General features: G+C 42.1%; 1 protein-coding gene across 3 annotated transcripts in view; it reads right to left on the bottom strand.

The window, feature by feature from the left end:
- Positions 1-1,081: 1,081 nt before the first annotated feature.
- Positions 1,082-15,015, bottom strand: part of LOC115395094 (roundabout homolog 2-like) — an 82,040-nt gene continuing 68,106 nt past the window's right edge. For 2 of the 3 annotated variants that reach the window (XM_030100462.1, XM_030100464.1), the window contains 11 exons: positions 14,764-14,940; positions 13,663-13,689; positions 13,459-13,498; positions 10,634-10,761; positions 9,664-9,936; positions 8,784-8,946; positions 8,225-8,482; positions 7,275-7,474; positions 3,411-3,572; positions 3,017-3,271; positions 1,082-1,890 (listed from right to left, as the gene is read on the bottom strand). In XM_030100462.1, the coding sequence (XP_029956322.1) occupies positions 1,889-1,890; positions 3,017-3,271; positions 3,411-3,572; positions 7,275-7,474; positions 8,225-8,482; positions 8,784-8,946; positions 9,664-9,936; positions 10,634-10,761; positions 13,459-13,498; positions 13,663-13,689; positions 14,764-14,940 (1,685 nt within the window). In that variant the 3' untranslated portion in view covers positions 1,082-1,888. The remainder of the gene's footprint in view (positions 1,891-3,016; positions 3,272-3,410; positions 3,573-7,274; positions 7,475-8,224; positions 8,483-8,783; positions 8,947-9,663; positions 9,937-10,633; positions 10,762-13,458; positions 13,499-13,662; positions 13,690-14,763; positions 14,941-15,015) is intronic. The other variant, XM_030100463.1, reaches the window with a different exon arrangement.

The raw sequence follows: 15,015 nt of genomic DNA, 5'->3' as shown, positions 1-15,015 counted from the left end.
AAGCTGAAAATGTACCTTATATAAAGGAAATTAGTGAAACTGAATATGTAATTTGCTGAAGCAGCACTCTGGCTCAAATTGGAAGAAAAGTAATTTTGTCAATAGAGGTTAATATTCAGCACCAGTGCCAGTCAGAGGTTTGAGACCATCAGCATTTATAATTCTACTGCTGACTCGGGAAAATCACTGGTATTTTTAGCCACAGGACACGATTTAATTAACCCAACTATGCAACAGACATATTGTATTGAGAGGAGAGCAACTTGGATGTAAGTGAAAACTTTGCAAAATGAACGTTCTTGCATGAATACATTATACCAGACTCAGGTACCAAATCAGCGTCATTTTCACATACACATTTTTATTTTGCATCAAAGGATTGGAAAAAAAAAAAAGGCCCTACTGTATGTGGCTGTGTATTCCTGAGGGCAAACCACTCTGGCATGTATAGATTCATCAAAAAGGGAGAGAGAGCCATGGCCAAAACAACCATCAGAACAGAACCATCCAAACGGGAGTGGAGACATCGCATTCTCAATCTCACTGGCAGAAAAATGCTGACTGGCTGCATTACTCCTCTGGAAAAAAAAAAAAAAAAACAAACACTTTTGCGTCTAAATTTGGCAGTCATTCGAGTCCGTACGCCTCTGTAAAGATGACAGTGTAAAATTCATAATCATTCAGCAGTGTACAGTACATAACATTAAAGTAGAGCAGTATCATTTCGTCGATGTTTAACAACACACACAGCCGTCATTTATCCTTGCGTCTTATTTGCCTTCAGGTGACGTTATTGACGTTGAAGCGCCATTCCAATGCATGGCGAGCGACTTCCGCCGAGTCCTTTTAATCTTCGCATTTCATTTTTCACATCACATTGTCTTTTGAATATTGCACTCATCATCGTGTCAATGGATTTCACTGGAAAAGAAACAAATATATAATATTTATTGACATATTCTTTTTGGGAATGGTAGAGAAGTACCTATTTTCCTACGTCATTGCTTTGGATATCACAACTGATGTGTTGCTTTGTTACCATTAAAAAAAAAAAAGAAAATGCTCTGGTAACCATTATTCTGAGAGCCATCGTTAATATAATGCATAACAGGATTCCCAGCAAGAAGTATAAAACACAGTTATTTTGGCATATTAGTTCCAAGCATTTATCTGTGTTTTTTTTTTCTCTCCTCCCTTCAATAAGTGAGTATTTCTCAACAGAATTACAGCACAGCCAAGTATACATCTCGTGTTCGCCTCTTCGCCGTCATGATTCTCCTCCTCAGCTCAGCTGACAATGAGTTTGTGCTTATTTTCACCAAAAAAACGCTCTGTGCAAAGTACAACAATACGGTAGCTTCGTCGACGTAAGCTAACAGTTTGAGCATTAATGAAAAATGATTCACAGTTATAAATCACAAAAGAGACAACGTTGGGTTTGGCTTGCATAGCAAAGCAAAGAAAAACAAACAAACAGAAAACATTAAAAAAAAAACTTATTTACAAATTATGCAAGTCCCTTTTTCGTTTTAATTAGCCGATTTGTGGTGGGTTTTTTTTTTTTCTTCTTCTTGGTCTCCACTGTGTGAACTGCTGTACACCATGTGACAGAAAATAGAAGCAGACATGTAACATACGGTTTTACTCTTTTGAAGAAGGGAGGGGGATGAAAAGAACACTGTGAGAGTTGGTGTCTGTGTCTGTACATGACATTTACAGCTCTGCATTTCATCTCGCACAATTTCGCCTCTTTTGTCTTCATTCTGCCTCCTCGCCGTCTTCCAAACATCATTCTGTGTCACTCGCAGAGAGGGAATCTCATAGCGCTTATAAGAAACAAGGTGTCCTGGGACAGGCAGCAACCGCAGGGAATGATGCTTCACGTAGACTCTGGAAGAGGAACGGCGGAAACAACACAGTCAAATCTGGATCGCACCAAAAGCTTCTCTTTCAATATCTGTTCTTTCACTGGAGCCTCTGTGGACGCTGCGCGCCAAACACGAAAAAGGGCCCAAACCAACTCCCTGTCGGATGTCCTTGCAAATTGTACAAAAATGACAAAGAAAACTTAAAGACATGCTTTTTTTTTTTTACTTTTTACTGTTTTTCACTGGGAGGGATTATCAAAATGATATAATGCTCCAATTTTATTTCTTTTCTCTTTGTAGGTTTTGTAATATCCAATTTTCATGTACTCATATTTCTCTGCATTGAAACAAAAGCGACTGATCCAGAGATGTGTCTATTTAGTGATTATTCCTAGATTGTTATGCTGTCACTGTTGCAGCCCATTCAAGATCAAATTCAACTTCATATGACCGAAGAACTCAAATTAGTTTGACACCCATTACTTTACACTCTACACTCTACAAGCTATAGCTTAAACACAACAATCCACACTGCAGACATGTGCAATTCAACTCATCTCTCTTTATATTTTTTAAATTACTGATAATTACAACCAAAATAGTTTCTTATTTTGGATAAAAATATAATATGCATGCATTTCATTGATTTACTTGGTCACAATGTGGCCCTCCAGTAGAGAGTGTGACATTTTTACTTTCCTTACAGTGACAGAAGTTGAAAAAGTTGATTCAGGCGCGATAAAGTAGGGAGATATCTGAAGGGAGGGGCTGAACACCGCTGGGCTACACTCTACACGCAAAATGATTTACTCTATACTCTACAATAAATGATTTACACACAACATGCTACAGTCTACAGGCTGCACTGCGCTCGACGCGCTGAAGATAAACGCCTCCAGTCAACACCACTTCACTGAAACATGCTGCAGAACTTGCAGCGCCTCTCAAAGAGGATCTCTCACCAAAAAACTAAAATGATTCCAATCCTAACACTTATTTTTTCACTGAAGATTTTCCCTTTGAAAAATAGAAAAAAAACCTGAATAAACACGCAGCAAAAAACCTGCCAGTTATTGCTTCCTACAAACCCATCAGATCTGTCATGTGTGGAAGTGAAGGGAGGCGTCCTCCGGAGGATTACCACTCACAGTGCTCCCGCTTCTCTGTGCCGTTTGTGGACGGATGCCCGTTGTGTGAGGGGTCTGTGCCAGGTCTCTTGTGACCCCTACCCAGGGTGGCCCTGCCGGATGATGTCGTGCCGCTCCAGGACGCCATATGCTGCCGCTCCAGCGTCGACACTGTCACCATGCACTCCTCCGAGGGGTCCGAGGCTGCAGCTGCCCACGAGCTGTGCATGTGGGAGCCCATGCCGTGCAGGGACTTTATGGCCGGTGTGTGGGCTGCTGAGCGGATGGGGGGGTCGGATGGTATTTGGCAGTGGATACAAACAAGACATCATGATATAGGACCTTCTCATTGAACTTGCTATGAAAGGCGACACTTTGATATGCAGCGTCTGAGAGTACTGAAGTCCAGACTCACCGTCTGTGTTGGAGTCTCTCTGTCTGGGAAGCGTTCCAACCTTGTCTGTCTGAGGTTTGTGGCCAGTAAGTGGTGCCCTCTTGTGTCCGAGGCTGTGTGTGCCTGGTGCACTGTGGTCCGCCGTGCCAAAGCTATCCGAGTGACACTGCTTGGAGGCCTTACCTACAGCGAGGAGCAATTAGAAACTTTCTGAGCAAAAAAACATAACAGATAAGGATATTCTGAAGGGATACGGGCGCAAAGAAAGCAGAAGTAGCGTCGAAGATTAATCAGTGAGATTAATTACAAGATATCGGTCTTCAGAGTTCCATGAAATTCTCTCAAATATCGTCGTCGTCTTCTGAATAAATAAGCCGGCTAAAGATGTGCCAAACCTTTATAAGCATATGTTGCTCTGAGGTGCTCAAAGATAAACCCCACTTTACAGAAATATGAAGACGAGGTAACTGTGAATGGAGCACATATTGCCCTCAAATACCGATGAGTGCAGGTGATTTCCAAGAGCGATGCGTCTCAAACTATATACTTTCTTTTTTTTGGCAAATAGATGGAAATGAACAGCTTTTTGAGTTCAGTTCATAAATCAAAATACAGTTGAGGAGCGTGCTTTCAGCACCATACGGTAGTTCAGACGCTCTGTTGGAAATGGAAAAGAGGCCTCAAGTGTTGTGTTTGGTAGAAAATAACAAAGGTTTAAAACTAACAGCAGGGATAGGCAGCTAATTGCTGAATTTTTAATGTGTGTGTTTTTTTTGTTTTTTTTTTTTAATCAGACGAAATAAAATGCTGTTAAGTTTGACTCCCAGGGAGTCGACAAGGTTGTTTTGGGTCTGGAGCTTAAAAAAGTTTGGCACTTCCTGGGAATCCGTTTCCATAAAGACAAATGCGTAAACAAAGCAGCATAAAGTCTAAAACGTTTTTTTTTGGAATTGAAATTCATATCAGCGAATATTCTTTAGAACAGACAAAAAGACGGTCTTTACTTAAGCCACAGTTTACCAACTTAACCTGCCTCAGCGGTCATTTTACACCAGGTAACTTTCACTAGAGAGGACAGACAGTAATAGATTACTGGGGATTATTGCTGAACATAGTTCCATTGTTACTATATATAAAAACCTAAAACTAAGTGTGGAGATGATTTCCCCATCGTACAGGTTATATGTCAATATATACATTTGTTTCTTTCAAGTTTAGAATAACTGCTTAGAGACAAATGTCACCAGTAGCTTCGGGCGGGGGGTTTCGAGGGAGTTTTAGTCAGCACACCTTCACATTTCGTCCAATCAAGCTTGGGAGTATTAACAAATGTGCAGCTGAAACTGAAATAATTTACGGCTCTCCCAGTGGAAATGCTGCCACCACAACGGCTTTATTCATGTTCTGATTTACTGGACTTGAGACAGTCTCTGCGTACGCCTCAACGCACCGCGAAAATAACGGCTTACAATAAGTGACAGTTAAATGTGAGTTGATAAAATGTTTGCAAATAATTTTCGGAGCGCTGACCTGTACCGTGGCCCACGTTGGTTTTTTTTATTAAAAGTGTTGAAAACTCATTTTCTTACTGCTCTAGTCAGCCTTAACCTATCAAACAATGGAGTCTAAAAATGGTACAGCTGTGTCCCTGTGGGAGAGGCTATCAAATCTCCCTCTAAAGAAACACTTTCAGACAGGAACCTATTTATAAATGCATCAAACCTTAAATGTTAGTTGATCTTCAGCAGAGACCCACTAAAGTTGTTAAAATATTCTATGTTATGGCTTCGATGTCGATCTAAGAATGACTTCAAATACCTTTCAAGAGAATATCTTACAAATATAAAAGAGTACGGACGATTCAGACGTGAATATCTGAATAATTCCGAGACCATGGAAACTTTCACTTTTGACCAACTACAGTATTTTTGTCACCTTTAAGTGTCAATCATTTTCACTGCGTGCTCCATGCATATATTTTCTGATTGGCTATGTTGTATCCTAAAGGATGAGATTAATGTGTGGGGAGCTTGCATGCATGTGATTAACTGGTCTATTGTTTCCTGTAGTGTGTCCATAGATGATAGTTCAGGAAGACAACAGCCTGTGCAGTGTTTTTGTAAAACCTACTGGCAGAAAATGCTAATATTGTACTAATGTGCACAAAAACATTGGTTGGTGATAAACAAGCTTAAAATGTTTGCCCCAACTTGTGCATCCATAACACTTTATTAAAAACGTTAAGTATTTCTTAAAATCAGGCACATCTTGGTTCATAACAAGCTGAAAAACAAGCCTCTACTGCAAACTTATTTATCAGGGTAACTCAATGAAGTCTCCAGATGATTCAAAATGCTGCAGTGAGAGTACTGTCAGGAACTCGCAGGAGAGATCAGATTCCTCCCACAATGGCTTCTCTTCACGGGCTTACAGTAAAATCCAGAATAGACTCTGAAATTCTCCCCGTAATGTACACAGCTCTTAATGACGGGGCTCCATCACAACCTTAAGAGCTGATGGTGCCATATTGTTCCATCAGAACACTCTGTAGGCTTCCAAAATGAGAATCAAGGGAAGCAAAGCTTTCAGCTATCAGCTCTTTTCTTGTGTAATCAGCTTCCAGTTTCAGATCAGGATGCAGACATGCTCTCTATCTTTATGACCAGGCTCCAAACTTTTGCTTTAGCGGGTTGGAAGTCACTCTTAATCAGACTACCGAGAGACGATCTTCTGTTTTCTCCCTCCATGCATGCACCATTGAACATCTTTCCTCTGCAGTCGGTGCTCTCTCTCCTCTCTGTGCTTTCCTGCAGGTATCACTGACTGTGACCTACAAGTTTCTGATGGGTGTTTCCCGGTCTTATCAGTCGACACACTTTTGATTGGCAGGTTTCTGTATGTTGTTCTCTGTCCTGTCTTTTCCTTTCACTATTTCTCCTTCTGCACAGCTCGTCGAGGTGCGATGGCTGCCACCTCTCAGTCTGGCTCTGCTGAAGGTTTCCTCCTATTTATCAGGAGTTTTCACTCTCCACCATTACTACCAATAAAATAAAATTGAACTGACATTTTTCCTGCACTTGGGCTGAACTTTTTTTTTCGGTGGAGGTAAATTGTGTACCGCAAAACTCTCCAGTAGCAGTGTGATGTGCAGCCAGCTGAGTGGCTACTGTTTCACATTTTCTAAGCTCCCCTGGAAGTTTTGCTTGCGTGTGTCCATTATTTCTAATGTAAAGACATTTTATCTGGTAACATCCAGAATGAAATTGTAATTTTAACATTTTCCAGTGTATTATTATTATTGATGATCTGACTAAAAAAACAAGCAAACATAACTAATAAATTGTAAAAAAAAAAGTAAAAAAAAGATTGGGACTAAATGAGTCTCACTTCTATATTTTCTTCTTGTCTGTTTTGTTTGATTTCTTCTTCTTCGGGTTATAACACAGTCATCTATTTGTTCATTCATTCGAGCTGCAAAGGGGTTATAAATGTATTTAAATTAACCTTTGCAAATGCTTGATGAACTTCTCTAAGCACTCTATTTCATGGATGTTCATTGTTGCAAATGTCATGTGCAAGACTACATCAATTGTTAACCATGAACAAAAGAAGATGAGTTAAATATTATAACCACATTCATTCAATAATTCAGGAATATGCAGTACAAATAAATCTAAAGCATGCGATGTACATTCATACACGTCCAAATGTTTTATTTATTTTCCCATCACATATGACATGATGCTTTATAAAGATCTCTCTGCATAAATGCAGGTGAAATTTCTTACATGTTTAATAGCATGAAAAATGCTGTCTTGCACTCTTGACATTTTGGCCTGGCAATTCAAAAACATCAATTCAGTTTAAAAAAAAAACAAAACATACCTGAGCCATCAAGGTTGTCCACACTGTGGCCGGGCGTGTATTCAAAGCCACACAAATTCTTTGAAACCACGGCGTATCTCTCATCCTCCTCGTCCTCCTCGTCCTCCTCTGAGAGGAGAGTGGCTCCCAGATCGGAGCCCAGAGTGCTGGACATGAAGTCCATGGGGCTGTTGGAGACATTTGGACTGCTCTTCATGTGCCTAATTCCAATGTAGGACAATACTGAATATTAACAAATGGATACATTTTTAAAAAGCAATGTCTGTCAGTTAATGAGTGAGGAGAAATGCTGCAAAATAAAAGCATTACAACGCCGAATTGGTTGAGTGTTGATGCAAAGTGCAGAGACTATGAATGCCTGGAGTGATTTTACTGATTACTTTCTCAGCACTGGTGTGTGTTGTACTAACACAATGGAGTTGTAATTGGACTGGATAAAGGATATCTGGATGGGCAGGGCTGTCACCAACATGCCTGTTATCTTGTGCACAGCTGTCCTCCAGGATGGCTCACATCTCACCATAGAGGGGATGCATGCATAATTACCAACTCTATTTACTGATGTCAGAGCAGCATGTAAGACTAAACCTACTCATTACCCCTCCGACACGTGTCGCCACTGACTTGTCAAGTTTTCCAATGCTCCATCAAAGGTGCAATCAATGGAGAGAGTGTTTTTACCGCTCGCGAGGCGTGCGAGCCGCGGGCTTGGGCTGACACGTGTAAATACCGGCATTATAAGACGCTCTAACGTCGGCCATTGATATGCAAAACTCAAACTATCAACAGAATGAAATGAATACAATTACAGGTATCTTTCTGACTGTGCAAACGCAAACATTTGACGGAGAATTGCAACGCCTACCGACGGTATAATGCTTTCAAATGATTTAACACAGTTTTTTTTTTTTTTTTTTCCAGACTCAGTTGAATAGATATAGGATCATTACCATGCTTGCTTGGCCACCTCGTATTGGTAAGCTCTGGTCAGCTCATCCAGGTGGGCCTGCAGAATGGACTGCATCTCTTCGTGGTGTGCCGAACTGAGAGAGGAGGACGAGGGCTGGCTGAAGGTAGCCGCTGCCGGCGATGACGATCGTCCTCGGAGGGGAGGAGTGGGACCTCGCTCCTGTTCTACCTCGCTGTCCAGACCCTGGTGCCGGTAGGTCTGCACGGACATCGGCGGGGCCCAGCTATTGCTGTCGTAGCTGCTGGACAAAACAGTTGTTAGGTCGCTTGCCAGCTGTCCGACTGCAAAGGAAAAATTCTACATATGTTCAAATATTCATAAGCTTTAGGAGATTAAGTGCCCGCTCTTTGCACACGTTGTCCATATTGATTAGTCTGGTTTTTGCACGATGTTGCTACAAACAGATCGAGACTTCCTTCAAGTGCAGTAACAAACATGCATGTGTGCACAGAGGTGGAGCACGGCGCTCGCATCTCTCATGGCGTTTGCGCATTTACGTGTTCCAAGGCAGAGATTGATGAGATATGAATGTGTCTCACCCTGCTGCATGATTCTCCTGGGGGTAACGGTCAAGGTCAACCTCGGTACCAGGGAGCGGGTGCATCGGCGGCGGAGGGAGCGGCATGTTCGCCCAGCATGTCCCATTTGATTTAGAGGTTTTCGTTCCACCCTTCGCCTTCTTTTTCTTCCCAACCTTTGCACCTGGGGGAGGGTTAAAAAGGGAAGAATGTTTAACCTTCCCTTTACAACAGATGCAGAAATTTTAAGTCAACAGTGCATTCACACACAGCTATCTTCTATCTTTCTCTGCTATCTGAACTTTCTCAAACCTGTCTCCCACCCGATGTTCATTATTTCTCTTTTCTGTGTGCTGACAGCGCATTAGGATTTTTTCTAAATGTTGACATTTCTTAAAAAGGCATCAAAACCTGTGGCAAAACCACTTTAAGTTGCTTCCATACAGCTTCCCCACTTGCTCCGCTTTATCTCTCCTAAGCCTGACATTTAGCTGAGCACACAGCGTATTGTGCAAAGCCACAAAAACACAGACGGAAATGCCTCCGTGACTTCGCTGAACGTATAGAAGCTAAATAATAATTAAAAAAATAAATAAATAACTGAACACTGAGGGATTTTCTGCCACCACTAATCAAATTAACCCACAGAAATGCGTCATGATCGTGTGACATTTCTGGGCTAGATAAGCTCCCAGGGTAGAATGGTGATGAAGACAGAAGAGTAATTAAGAACATTATCCTAAGGGTCCATTTTTAGTGAATATGTAAATAAATTTCCCCCTTTTTTCCCTTTGCACTTTCTCTACTTTGACTTGTAGTAATTTCACTCTGGAACAAAATGGAGTGGCAGCCCACAGGAGTGCAAACAGCAAAACCTCGCCGACGCCGCCGTGCCTCTCACCATTGCCAGGGCGTCTGTCGGTTAGCGAGTAGCCCAGGTTTGCTATCTCCTGCTGGGCCTGGAGAGAGGCCTTCCAGCGGGGATCCGGCCGGTCCACGGCCAGCTCGTGGAAGCTGTTGGACTGCAGTATCTGCGTGGTGGCGTAGGGGGTGGGCTGGCCGCCTCGAGCCGGGCTGCTGTAGCCCGCCTTCCCCATGAAGTCAATGCTGCTGTAGATGGCACCATCAGACAGCATGGTGCCCGTTTTCTCCACCGCCGCAGACGGTAAAACATCTGAGAGACGGGGGAATGAAGACGGAGTGAAGAGGGAAATGAAAAAAAAAAAGAAAAAAAAAAAAAGGCATCATGGAGAGATAAGTTGACATGAAGTTAACGATCTTTAAGGTCATTAACACTCCCCGCTGCTCTGGCACTCGGTATTAGTTAAATACAGGTCTCAAATGGACTTGATATAAATGAAAGTGATTATCAACAACTCTAATTAGCATGCAACACGCTGTGGGAGCTGGGTGGAGTGTTCACCAGAGAGATACTCAAACGGCGCTAACCTTCAGCTCCACTGTCTTGCGTGCATAAAGCCTGCAGCTCACCGGTGCTGCTCGGAGCTTTAAGAGCATGAAACCTTACAAATGCCAACCTGAAATGGACTATCAATTCCTATTCATCAGGGTGTACCTAAAAATGGACAATGGCAGTGCATGTCAGGAAATAACAAGCGAGAAGTCTATCCGAACACCACACATTTAAGCAAAATATCAGGCCTGTCAAATCAAATTAGTAAAATATAGCCCTCAAAGGCTGTTTTAATTTGTGTGAGTGTGCTAAGCCGGTGTGTGTATGTGTGTGTGTGTGCTTCTTTGTGATGTACTGTCACTACACATCCCAGAGGATGAACATCAAAACTGTCCAACTAGGCATCGCTAAAGCCCCCCCCGTCCTTCACCGCCCCAGCCTGTTTGTGTTTCCGTACCTCCTCGGCCAAAGTTTCCGCCGCCCTTCGGGCTCCCTAAGCCGCCGTTAGCCGGGAGGCTCGTGGAGGGCCAGGAGTCAGCCAGCCAGGGAAGGCCCGGATCCCCCGCTTTCAACAGCCCCGGACGGCTGCGAGGTGTGGAGGAGGGAGACAAAGAACCGGTGACATTGTTAAGCATGCGGCCCACCCCTTTAACTGTATTGCTCATTTTCTTTGCGCTGCATCAACAACAAATTGATGTGAGAACTCATTCAGCATATTTCTCGCCTGTGGAGCAGCCCGGTGCACGGGCAACAATAAACAACGGAGAGACATAAAATGGCGAGTCTATAAATCAGACTTCTGCCTCCCCTTAACTCCACCACCCCTAACTCTCCCCGGAGAAACAAGGCAGGCCTAAATACACACTAAATCCACTTTAGAGCCTTAGCACAACAGAAATTTACATTTTAAATTGAGAATCATGGACAGCCTCTGGCAGATCAGCTACACAGGCGCACCATCTCCATGGCAACAGAGACAGCAAAAGCCCATTAGGTGGTTTAGGAAAGCTAGCGTGTCATTTTGTCTTTGTGAAATACAACGGTCATGAATACAGGCTTTGACTTCAAGGTAGGAAAGTTGTGGGCAGCAATTCAGGAAGAAGAAAGGAGAAAAAAGAAAAAGCAGTTTGCAACCCCTTCGCATCAGCCGCCACAAAAATGGCAAAACATTCACATGCCTGCACATTAAGCAAACGCGTCCTGTTTGCATATGTTTACTTAACGTGCGACTACACGGCGCGTTTTCCACAGAGGCTGATTTGCCGAGTGCCCAGGGAATTATTCACAGCTGACTTCATGATGGCTCAAAGGTGTTCAAACAATTATGTCAATAATTTCCATTTTAAACTACCCAACACGAACACACACATTTGCACACATTGTCTCTGGAAAAAAAACCCCCACTACAAACCTTTTATTGTTATTTTTATTACTGGCAACAATTTGTTCTAACTGTGGGCTTATCTGCATGTTCTGGTATAGGGTGTGATTTTAGGGTCGGGGGAGGTTTTAGTCTAGATTTATAATAAATAGGGATTAAGTAGAGGAAAACACAATATTTATTTAATGAAAATACAAAAATTAGAACTAAATGTAACTGCCTTGAAGACAAAAAAGCCCCAGCTGTAGTAGTGGCTCTTTAGGTTTACCAGACCTTTTGAGATAAATGTTACTAAATGCTAGTTTAATTATAGATGTGATATTTTCTTTATATATTCATTTTTACTTTCTTGTGTTCTTTTTGTATTTTCCACAGCACTGATCATGTCCCACATTGCATTTTTTTTTCTTGTGAGCCAAATTCTCATATTTTAGCTGCAATATAGTTAATTCCTCTGCCAACACCTCTAAATTGAGGTATTCATGTTATCAACTTTTTATTTGTCGTTTCTGGACACTTGACTTTCCAACCAATCTGTTCATGGCAAAAAAAAAAAAAAAAAAAAAAAAAAAAAAAAAAAAAAAATTGAACTGTAGCACTCTTTAATGCAGGATTGTCAAACATGAGGCCCGTGGGCCAAAACTGGCCCACAAGAGGCTCCAATCCGGTCCACCCATTTTTTAACAAATTTCCATGAGTCGATAAAAACGTGCATAATACAACAGCAAAAGGAGACATTTCACTGTATTTTGCACCAGGTTTCATTAAAATTAGAACTAAAATCTATTTGACACCCCTTGCATATATTTTCACCTAAGTATGACTAAATGGCAACGCATCAAAAATGTATATAAAACACTACCAGTACACAAAATTTGCTAGCATGATTTTTGCTTTTAGTTCCACCTCTGGTTTGCTTTATTGAGCAGAACTAAAATATGTTTGACAACCCTGCTTTAATTAGATCTCAGTAAATTAGTTTCAATATCTTCTACTGTATAACGCGTGCAGCTAAAGATCAATACTAACACACAAAGGGAGTGTGTGATTTTACAGTTAATAACATGAGTTTTACTCTGGAGATTTGACAGGAGTGCTTTATGTAGATTTAAAATCCATTTACTTGATGTGTGTTGTGCGTTACGCCGGTGGAGCAGCTTTAATCACTGCGAGAAGGTAATAGACTTTATAACCATTCGATAAAAATAAGTCTGCCAAAAGAGGGGTATATCCACCCCCCCCCCCACCGGCCCAAACGGCCCCCCTGGCGAATCGCACTCGGCTCAGGTGTAACACTGCGAAACGAGTGAACACGGAACAATAAAAAAAATCCACTCTTTGTGAAGCAAATTCACCTTTTTCTCCTGTTGTTTCAGCAAACACTTTGATATTCAAAGACTGGCTTCACATTGGGCATTTTGAAGCAGGCGGAAAATTCTCTTGGCCCCCGACGAGAGTCTCAAGGTCCAACACTTTGTTCTTCCATCTTCACATACAATCCGTGACTGTGTACACTTTGCCAAGCCTTTTAAACAGCGCATTCATCACCCCTCGCCCCTCCTTCCCCCGTGACCTCTCGCTGTGCCAGCAGTGAACTGAGAACCAGCCTGTGAATAATACAGCTGCCCACCTGCATTAATTGCTAGTGCTCACTTCAAAGGGGTGATTAATGATTTCATCAAGTGAACAGCAATGCAAATCATACGGCCGATACAGTGCGAATAAGCCAGGGGAGGAGAGCACGTATGCAAATTCCATTCATCGCGGGAGAACTCTTCATTTCGGGGCTTCGCGGTGGGCCCGTGTCACCGAGATCTCAGACGATGCGCCGCGCGGCAGCGAGACGTCAGCGGGGGAGCTCAAGCTGCGATTTTCTGCGCTTTTATGAGCTGAATTCTCACCTTCCATTTCTGATCAGGCCCCTGTCTCTTTGGAAAGTAACTGGTAGAGAAAAAGGAGAAAGGAGAGAGCAGAAATTAAAACTTGTTCAACATCGTATAGTGCATCTATCAAAATGACTGACTGGTACATTTTTGCTGTCAAGAGTGCATGTAGCTTAATTACTGTAATATTTCTTTATAGAAAGGAGTAATATTCATGCATACCTGCTCGGGTGAAGGTGAAGGACTGAACTGCAATTGAAAGAGACGGAGAGAACATGCATCACAAAGATTATATCAGGTGTCAGCAATTACAGGTATAAATTTTAAACGATGAAGCCACATTGTCATGCTCAACTAAGCAATAGATCTGTGGCTTGAAATGTGGACTGAGTCCCTTCATTTTTGCTTTGTTTGTTCATCCATCACTAATGATATGTCAGGGTGGATGGGCTTTTGATGAAACTTGGAGCAGTGATGCATCTCAACACTACAATTTGTGCTTTTTTTTGAATTACAATGATTGATCTGAGGGGTAAAGTTCAAATGAAGGTGACACTTTTGACCTGGGTATTAGCCTCAGGGTGTTTTTTCTTTTTTTTTGGTAATACATTTTTGAGCATTAGATTAATTTAAAGAAAACGTAGAGATCAAAAGACTTATATTATCATTTAACAAGCATGACACCTCAAATCAAAGATAGGCAATTTATGCTTAGTATTACTCATTTTTAACATTTTAAAACACATTAAAAAGAGAAAACAGTGTTCTACAGAGAAATGTGATGTTTTGGTATTATAGTTCCCGGTTTGTTTTGAGAGGAAGGATCAGAGAAGCCGCACTCAATCATATAAATCCCTATTGAATTAGGAAATCACAGAGCTTTCTCCCAAAGTCACTACAGTGATTGCTGCAATACACATTATGATAATTGCACACGGCTATATGCTTGACTCTCAGTGGGATAAAAGAATATTCCATACCTCAGCCCAGACGTGGCTGGTGTTAATGTGCAAACAACACCAGCTATAGTCTGATAATGGAAGAGGATGTTAAATTACTTATCTTGCGTGAACGTATTAGGCTGTCGAGGTGTGGCGCTGATGGAACTCAGCATAGTTGATGCACATCAGTGCACAGTGAATTAAAGTAAATAGGGCCTATTTCCATCTGCACTGAATATATTTTCTTTGTTCTGCGTTTTAGCCGGCTCAAATGGAGTCACATCTGGGACGACATCAGCCTCCACTGGAGAGGGCCCTACCTACCGCGTGTTGATGGAAAACCATGTAAATTGATTTTTTTCCCTTTTTTTTTTTTTTTTACCTGCATAGTTACTAAGTCCCTTCCTTTTTTTCCTCCTCCAGTACAGCCAGGCACTGAACCCCATGAGGACAATCCAGCAGGCCCCTCCCAGCCCGGCGATGAAGGCCGGCTGCTTCACCACGTCGGAGATGCTATTGTTGCCGTCCGAGCCTGTCATCACGTCCCTCAGTTCTGCACCTGGAGACGCCACGGATCCACAGACATCAGGGAAAAACACAGCACATTTGTATCAAAGAACTACTGCTCAAATGA

Source organism: Salarias fasciatus, chromosome 10, assembly GCF_902148845.1.
Source record: "Salarias fasciatus chromosome 10, fSalaFa1.1, whole genome shotgun sequence".
Taxonomy (NCBI): Eukaryota; Metazoa; Chordata; class Actinopteri; order Blenniiformes; family Blenniidae; genus Salarias; species Salarias fasciatus.
Note: the sequence above shows the minus strand (reverse complement) of the source record. Positions and strands in the feature narration are given on the sequence as shown.